This window comes from Belonocnema kinseyi, chromosome 4 (genome assembly GCF_010883055.1).
Source record: "Belonocnema kinseyi isolate 2016_QV_RU_SX_M_011 chromosome 4, B_treatae_v1, whole genome shotgun sequence".
Classification (NCBI taxonomy): Eukaryota; Metazoa; Arthropoda; class Insecta; order Hymenoptera; family Cynipidae; genus Belonocnema; species Belonocnema kinseyi.
In genome coordinates this window covers 83002860-83012083 of record NC_046660.1, presented here as the reverse complement: position 1 = coordinate 83012083, position 9224 = coordinate 83002860, and the positions used below count along the sequence as shown (strand labels likewise).

General features: G+C 29.8%; 1 protein-coding gene across 1 annotated transcript in view; it reads right to left on the bottom strand.

Annotated features, from left to right (window-relative positions):
• The window catches only part of LOC117170979, a 69849-nt gene that overhangs the window by 24195 nt on the left and 36430 nt on the right, over positions 1-9224 (bottom strand). Inside the window, exons 10-11 of the mRNA XM_033358021.1 lie at positions 7624-7929; positions 4202-4238 (exon numbers count right to left, since the gene is read on the bottom strand). Of these exons, the coding sequence (XP_033213912.1) occupies positions 4202-4238; positions 7624-7929 (343 nt within the window). The remainder of the gene's footprint in view (positions 1-4201; positions 4239-7623; positions 7930-9224) is intronic.

The following is a 9224-nucleotide window of genomic DNA, read 5'->3' as shown; positions in this document are numbered from 1 at the left end:
CTCGTTTTTTTCCATTTTTCTTAACGAACAATTTTTTTTTCAATTGGTTATAAAAACACGTAAACTCAGAAGATGTGGACTGTGACTGCACCATATATCTATCCGGGAGTGGTGCTGACTGAAAACAGATGATTTGGAGCGATTCGCGCACCATCTGTTGGTCATTCTAAGGACTTATTGAACTACCCTCGTATAAGAAGTTATCCCAAAGCTACACGCCAATTAACCTGCTTTCTACCCACAGTAAAATCCTAGAGTCCATTATTCTAACCTGACTACAACATCATGAAACCATAAAAAAACGTATTCCGGAGCAATTTGGGTTCAGATCGAAGAACAACACCGTACAGCAACTAGCACGTCTCGCTGATCATGTCGCAAAACAATTTAAGATCAATCGCAATACTGTTGCTGTACTTCTTGATATGGAAAAAGCCTTTGACACTGTATGGCATGAAGGGCTAACAGTCAAACTTAGTGAATATAAAATCAGTCATTACCCAGCTAAACTAATTTTAAGTTATCTCAGCGATAGGTCCTTCATAGTAGAAGCTAATATTCAAAGCCCAAGTGAGAAAAGAGTGACTGTGGGACCACCGCAGGGTTCTGTCCTAGGCACTGTGTTATTTCTATACTATATAAATGATATACCAATAAAATCCACTAGTCAAGTTAGCTATTTTCGCCGATGATACGGCACTATTTACATCATCATAGCACGAGATGGAAATTATTAAAAACTTGCGAAGATATATAAACGATTTAGATCAGTATTTTTTCAAGTAGAAACTTGAAATAAACATGGGCAAGATTGATTTAAAAATATTTTCGCATAAACCTAGGGATACAAAGATACCTAAACTATATATGTATGATCAGGAAATCCGTCCAAGAACACATGTCAAATATCTAGGAGTTATATTAGATTTTACCCTCAAATATACGAAGCACATGAATGAGACCCGTAATAAAGTCTCCAAAGCAATAGGATGTATGTATTGCCACATATGCAGGAAGAGCCAAATTGTTATTATTATTATTATTATTATTATTATTACACCATTAAGCCATTTCCCTTTCGGGTTAGGCGTGACTCACTCGGTGGGGAAAGGAGTAATGTGAGGAAGGGATATAAAATTTTTAGATTGATCTAGAATTCTCGTGTTATTTATTTAAATAGCAAGTTCGTTCCGCAACACTGCTCCGACCCAGGTTGCTGATCAATCTCTTTAGCAATCACCCCCAGTGAATATCCTCAAAAAGTCGTCATGTGAGGTTTCCCACTTGGGTACATTAGTGTCCAAGGTCTTTTGTTTCAGGCGTCAATCACTCTGACACTCTTTTTATTAAATACTTGCCGCTATACTTTTCTTTCCTGGCACACTTATCTAGCTTCTTTTACGCCCATGCATTTTTTCATGCAGGCTCTCGTGTTTCGGTGGCTTCTTATGTCTCTTCTAACTAGGGTCTTATTCACACATTCTAACCATTCTTTCCGCGGTCTGCCTCTGGGCACACTGCCATTTACTTTACCTTGATGCACTTATTTCGTTAGTCGTTCATTTGGCATTCTCTCAACATGCCCGAACCATCTTAACAGATTTCTTTCCCATGTGTCTATTAGCGTCTCTTCTGCACCACATTCTTTGAGAATTATCTCGTTACTCACTTTGTCCATCAGAGTTTTCCCGCATATTATGCGCAAGAATATGATGGCAATTGCATTAATTTTACTCTTATCTTTTTCTTGATAGGTCCATGTCTCGCTACCGTATAGTACAGTCGATACAAATATAGAATGACGTAATGCCATTTTAGCTTTATTTTATATATTTTTACTTCTGATAAGGAGCCCTGCTCTACCAATAACCTTCTTACCTTCGTTTATGCATCTATCTAATCCCTCATCTATCTTCCAATAAACTAATAATATACAGAATGATTTGGGGTGGCACCTACGAAACCTATATCATTAGAAATATCAACCATTGAGGAGATAATACTTAGGCTCTCGAAGAACTTCTATGAAAATCTCAGCCAATTAGAAATATTGTTAGATATTCGCAAGATAAAATACAGCGATACACCATTTAATATCAGATATAAGCTACCGCAATATTTATTTCGATAATTTACGCACAAATTGACCATGAAAGCATGAACTACATAACGTATAAACTAGCATATAATTCTGTAAATATTGTACATCATAGTTATTAAGTTGCTAAGGTTATTTGTTAATTATAAGGCAAAATTTTAACACACAATATATCAGGTTTTTTCGAATTTTTCCCTGAGCAACAACAAAAAATCAAACTCCGATAATAAAAATAGAACAAAGACATAATAGAAATAAGATTGGGTTAAGTCGCTCCATATAGGAACCAATATACTTATGACAGACTTTATCAATATTCATGTACACTGCCGTGCAAAAGTTATAGGCCACCTCTTTTTTCTGACTTAATTAATTCTCTTAATTTAAATTATACCAGAGCTAAAAAAAATTCTCTTTAAAAGGTTGATTGTTTTCGAAATTCTGTATAAAATAAGCACAGGGTAACGCCAATTTGTCTAGTTTTTAAGTAGATATTGCAAAATAGTGTAAATTTCAATTTTTTTAAATTTTCAATAACTTCCGAAATAGTCAACATTTTTCAATTCTCTTGGGCTCATTTTTTAAGCTTTTTTTCGCTGCTGCGATACAATAAAAAAATAGAAATATCTACTTAAAAACTAGACAAATTAGCTTCACCCTGGTCTTGTTTTATACAGAATTTCGAAAACAATCAACCTTTTAAATAAATTTTTTTTTAGCTCTGGTATAATTAAAATTAAGAGAATTTATTCAGTTGTAAAAAAAGAGGTGGCCTAAAACTTTTGCTCGGCAGTGTATCTCAGATCAATAAGGAGAATTTTAAAACAAACAAACAAAACACACACCGTGACTGCATTTTTGCTATAAATCACTTATTTTTATTGATAAATCAATATAAGTTTGATTGATTCATCAGTAAAAACTAACTGATCCATAGCTAGAATTCTGTCACGGATTTTAATTAGTAAAAAATTTAACTAATTTAATCTTGAAAAGTAAATAAAATTTAAGTGAATTTACAGAAATGTAAGGAAAATGAACAGAGTTCGATGGAATTAATTAAAATTCAGGGTGCACTTTTTTTATTTCAATGGAATTGAAAAAATTCAAAAATATTTTTAAACAATTTGATGAAATTCTTTAAGAAATTAAAAGTAAACTAAAAAAATCAAGGTCAATTCCAAATTAATTCATATGAATTGAAAAAATACGTAAGAAACTCAAATATTCAATTTATTTCAGTGGAATTGCAGTGAATTTAGAAGAATACAAGAAAATTCGTATGAAATTAAGATTATTGAATTCAGATAAATGGGAGTGGATAGAAGTAGTGAATGAGAATGAGAGAAAATCCATATGAATTCAAGGTAAATTTAAAAATCTTCAGCATAAATTAAAGAAGTTGAAAATCTAAAAAGGATCCATTGAATTCAACGAATTTTTGAGGAACTTCCAACAAATCAGCGAGAATTCAAAGGTATTTAAAAAATTCAATAAAATTCAGAAAACCTTGACCTCTCTGTTTTCACTTTTTGAAACAAGTTAATAAAGTAACATTTTTATTTAAAAAATGGCTATATGTATTAACTTTATTTTTAAAAAAGTGATTTGAACAAGAAAAGTGATCAAAATTTAACGATATTTAAAAATTTTTTTTACAAAAATACAAAAGAAAAAGTTCAATTTTAAAACAATGACTAGTTACATTTTTGTGATGTAACTATAACGATATAACTAGTTACTTCTAGAAAGAAACTTACCCATCACTGGTCACAATCATTTGCATTTTTAGAACTAACATACTTGTAAATTCTAGAGACATTCTTAGGACCTGAGAATCTTTCATGCTTTGAATAGAAATTAAATTAATTAAATTATTGAAGACGGTCTTGGGATTATAGTAGTGTCGACTCGTTGGAAAAATTTTAAATTGAGCTTTAAAGATTTTTATAATGGAGGCTTCATCCTTTGAGGTGATTCGAAATTTAGTTCATTCTTTTTTATTCCTGTGATTGCTAGTCTCTAAATTTTGAAAATCCTCCAGGGAAAATAATGATGAACTTGTCAATTTTAATTTTTAGGGAGAATCAAAAATTACATTACCTTCTTTATTCCTGCTCTTCTTTTTCCCCTCCTTATCCTGAAAAGACAAGACGATTGTTATTACATGAAAAAATCTAATAAAAATGGCTTTCTACAATTGGATCTAACCCATCGTGATATTTGTGAAATTTGCAAACATATTTACAAAATGGATAAAAGTGAAAGTAATCGAGAATTGCTCTTCCAAAGAACAGCACTCACATTGAAAGCTACTTACAATTTGTTACGTTTAAATATTAGATTCAAGTAGTGACATTTTCACGGATATAATCTCGAGGGGTCATTTTAAAAATATAAAAATGCATCCAGTCGTGCAACATACAATCATGGAAAACTCTATACTCATGGAAATGGTAAAATCGCAAAGAAAAGTGGTAAAATTCGTCCAGGAATAAAGAAAAGTCATTAGATTGTATCTTTAAACCTGAAATCTGTATTTTTACTTCTTTTATGAAATATTACTTCTTTAATTAAATCTCATAGAGGAAAAGAATTATTAAATAAATGAGTACGCAAAAACTGCACTGGGTATAATTATTTACGAATACCTTTCACTGTTACTCACAATTCATGCAACTGATGATAAAAAAATTAGGGACAATCGAGGTATCTAGAGGTACATGCAAATTAATTAACGAGATTTTCGTAATATTAATCATAATATTTTTCTACTTTTCATTCTTCGCAGACTATCCTTGCAGACTATCCTTGTAGAAATAGAAATTTCTTAACTTAGTTAACTTTCTCAAGTACAACACGAAGAAAAATAAAGTTTCAGAAAATTTCTAAAGAAATTAAAAGCTTGAGAGATACCACGATGATTCCTAATTCTAAATTTAATAGATATGTTGTCTTTCAGGATTTTCTTAATCAGGTTATGTAAACTAAAGTGTTGCACTTTATACGCAACGAAGGCAATGCCAGGGTCATTTGTCATTATGTGTTTGTTGATGCTGACAAGCATTTAACTTGTTAATCAATGTATGAGCCATAAAACGAAGCAGTGCTAATTCTGTTTTAAGACTTTTATTAGGAACGGAATTTCAATATTACACTTTGTTAGAAGACTTTTAAAAAAAATTATAAGGTTTATGTGCCGTTATTTTCTCCTATCAGACAAAAAAGTAAATAAAATAGTATTAAGGGGATTTTACTTTAATTTAGGTAAACCTAAGAAATTTTAACATTTTCTTGACATTCTGTATTTGTTAGTAAATAAGGTTAATAACAATGAAAGTTTAAAATTTTCAGTTTAAGAAACTGAATTTATTAGAGTTTAAAAATATTTTGAGGGGTTGATCACTGTACTTTTGAGTTTACATCAGATTTAAATATTTCAAAGAATTCAAAACTTTTCAAAGATTTTACAAGATTTTTAAAGATTTTGAAAACATTTCAAAGATTTAAAAAGATTTCAAAATATTTCTGAATATCAAAATGTTTCAAAATATTTCAGAAGATTTCAGATTTCACAAAGATTCTAAACGACCCTAAAATACTTGGAAGATTTCTGAATATTTAAAACATTTCAAAATGTATTTAAATTTAATTTTGAAGATTTAAAAATTGATCTTTCAGGCTTAAGGTGGCTACTGCCCAATATGTCGAAGGCATTTTGGATAGAGCTGGATTTTACTTCTTTTAAATATTATGCACGGGTATGACACAGTATATATTATCAGTCACGGACAAATTTTTTGAATGCAATCAAGGGATCTAATAAGAGCAGTGTGTTCAATTTGACATATTGGGCAAAGCCTGGTTTTCACTCCATCATTCACGGACTGGGTTGCAGCCAAGTGCATCTAAGATTTTATTTTTACTATTATTATTACTATTATTATTGTTATTTCAGAAGAGGCGATATATGATATAAATATGATAGAAATATGAAATATGATATATATAAATTTCAAATATTTCACGAAGACTTTTAATATTTTAAAGATTTTGCAAAGATTTGAAAGATTTTAAGATGTTTCAAAAGATTCAAAAATATTTAAAATATTTCTAAATATTTTAAATGTTTGAAAATGATACAAAAATTTCAAAGATTTCAAAATCTTTCAAAAGTTTTACGAAGTTTTCAAAGATCTCAGAAAGATTTCGAAATATTTAAAAGATTGCTAATTGTTTCAAATGATTTCAAAGAATCTAAGACATTAACAAATTTACAAAATATTTGAATATTTCAAAATTTTCTAAAAGATTTTGGAAGATTTCAAATATTTTTAAATGTTATAAAGATTTCGAAATGTTCCAAAAGATTTAAGAAAATTTCAAAGATTTCACAAACATTCAAAGGATTTCAAGAGGTTTCAAAATATTTAAAATATTTCAACTATTTTACAAAGATTTAAAAATGTTTTTGAACTTACAAAGAACTCGAAGTGTTCCAGAAGATTTAAAAAGATTCCAAAGATTTCAAATATTTCAAAATATTTCAAAGATTTCAGAATGTTTCAAAAGATTTAAAAAATTCCAAAAGATTTTAATCATTTAAAAATATTTCAAAATGCTCGAAAATGTTAAAGGTTTAAAATATTTCAGACATGAAAATGTTCCAAAAGATTAAGAAGATTTCAAAGGCTTCCAAATATTTCAAATATTTCACACATTTTACAAAGATTTTAATATATATATATATATATATATAAATTTTAAAAATTGTTCAAAAAGGTTACAAAGGTTTCATAATGATTTAAATGATTCCAAAAGATTTCGAAAGCTGACAAAGATTTCCAAAAGATTTAAATCTAAAAGCAATATCATTTTTAATCGAGAGAACAATTAAAATTCGATAGAACCCTATCCCGGGAAATGTTTCTCTGCGTCTACAAGACAAGGCCTGAATTAATAATAAAATTCCTAAGTGATTCCGTATTTCTGCACAAAGCCTATCTTTTAATTTAAAGAACACCCATCCTTTCTGTTACTTTCATGAAAGAAATAAGCATTCTCTAAATTCTCTACCGGAATTAAAAAAATATATAGGGAAGCTGATAAGGGAGGAAAAGAGCTTTGAAAAGTAAATTTAGGAAAATTGAGGAACCTATTAGACAAAGGAAATAATCATGGGGGCCATTGTAATAACTTTAGGAAAAAAAGGTCTAAATCTTTTCTTTTTTTTTAAGCAGAAAATTAAATCAGATATGATTGAACTTTTAGAGAGGAATGTCTTATATTACTTCGAAACTTTTTATCAAATGAAAATTGAGGGGCTGGATCAAGTGCCCGGTTATTTGATCCGGGCCCTAAATTCTGAATAGCAACTCGAAAAAAGCAGATAGTGGAGGAATTTGAAATAAGCGTGTGTAAGATAGCCAATAGCCGTTTTTTTGGCATTGCAGACTACGAGACTAATCTCTATTCTACAAGCCGCAGCAGGCAGAGGCAGACAAGCATAGCATTTGAAGGGGCACCTTTTTCACCTTACTGCTGGATTCCTGGTGACTCTGGGGAGGTGAGGGAGAGTTTTTGATCGGGGTCTTCTGAGGACTCGACGAAGGTTGTGTAGGGGAAGTTACTTCGCGTTCCGATGGTGGCGATTGTATAACAGTGACTACAGGAGGTGGAGAAATGGAGGCTGACGTCGAAGGCAAGGGTTCGGATTGTGCTAGTGGTTCTAAAGGAGTGACACTTAAGGTTTTGGGAGGCGTTTGCTTTGGAGTTGTAATTTTTGCACTCATTGATGGTAACATTGTCCTAGTCTTAGGTTTCCTCCACCCCTGCGCAACACCAAGTCATTAATTATTAGTCGTTAAACACTTCGCATATTAATATTATATTCACATCAATGGACTACAATTTATCAATCTAGGGTGTCTAGCGTTTCTTAAAAATAAAAAAGTATCGGACTTTTTTACAGCGAAAAAATATTTTTCATAGTACATAATAGAAATTGTAGGTCTAGTGGAAATGAAAAAAATGTCATATGCAAAATTTCTAATACACCGGCAAATCTGATTTTATGGTCAAAAACTCGTTTTTTTGGTTTTAATTCATTTTATTATGTTGAGAAATCACGATACTACCATCGAAATATTTTGGAAGTATCCATTTTTTCAACTTCGACAACAATTTAATTCCATTTTTTTTAATCGATTAATTTTTTTCTGTTAATATAATCAAAGTCCGTTCGCTTCCATGTGTAATGAGTTTTTAAAAAATAGAATTGGTTGAAACTCGACTGAGTTGTCGAATTTTAAAATAATTTTTAATTGTCAACAAACTTTAACCAACAAATTTTCAATCCAAAGGAACGAATTTTCTGTCAAACAGACAGTTGAATTTAAAAAAAGACGAATTCTCAACAAAAAATTAGATATTTGATATTTCAACAAAAAAAAACGAATTTACAAAAAAATGATTAAATTTTCAACAAAATAGTTGAATTTTTTAATAAGAAGTTGAATTTACAACCTACAAATATGAGTTCTCAACCAAAATGACGAATGTTTTGCTAAAAAAAAAATTTCCATCAAAAAGACGAATTAAAAAAAATACATCAATTTTCAAATAAACAGCTGAATTTTCAACTAAAAAAGATATATTTTCAGTAAAAGAAAAATTCTCAACAAAATGGTAACACGTTTAATCAAAGAGATGAATTTTTAACTAAAATGGTGCATCTTCAACCAAAACAATTTGTAATTAAAAAACGACCAACTCTCTAATAAAAAGAAGAATTTTCTACAAAACAGTTGGATTTTGATCCCGGAAATATTAATTCGACCAAAAAGGCGAATTTCAAATACAGTAATTTCATTTTCAAGCAAAGAGATAAATTTTCAATTAAAATAATAAATCTTCAAAAAACAAAGATGAATTTTTAACAAATTAGTTCAACTTTCAATGCTTTCAAACCAGAAGTTATTTTTTTTAACCATCAAGACGAATTTTCAATAAATATAGATATATCAGTCAAGAAACAAAATTTTTTATCCAAAGTGTTGAACTTTTAATCCAAAATAAGACAATTTTAACCAAACAAATTAGTTTTCTAAGAATAAAGACGAAATTT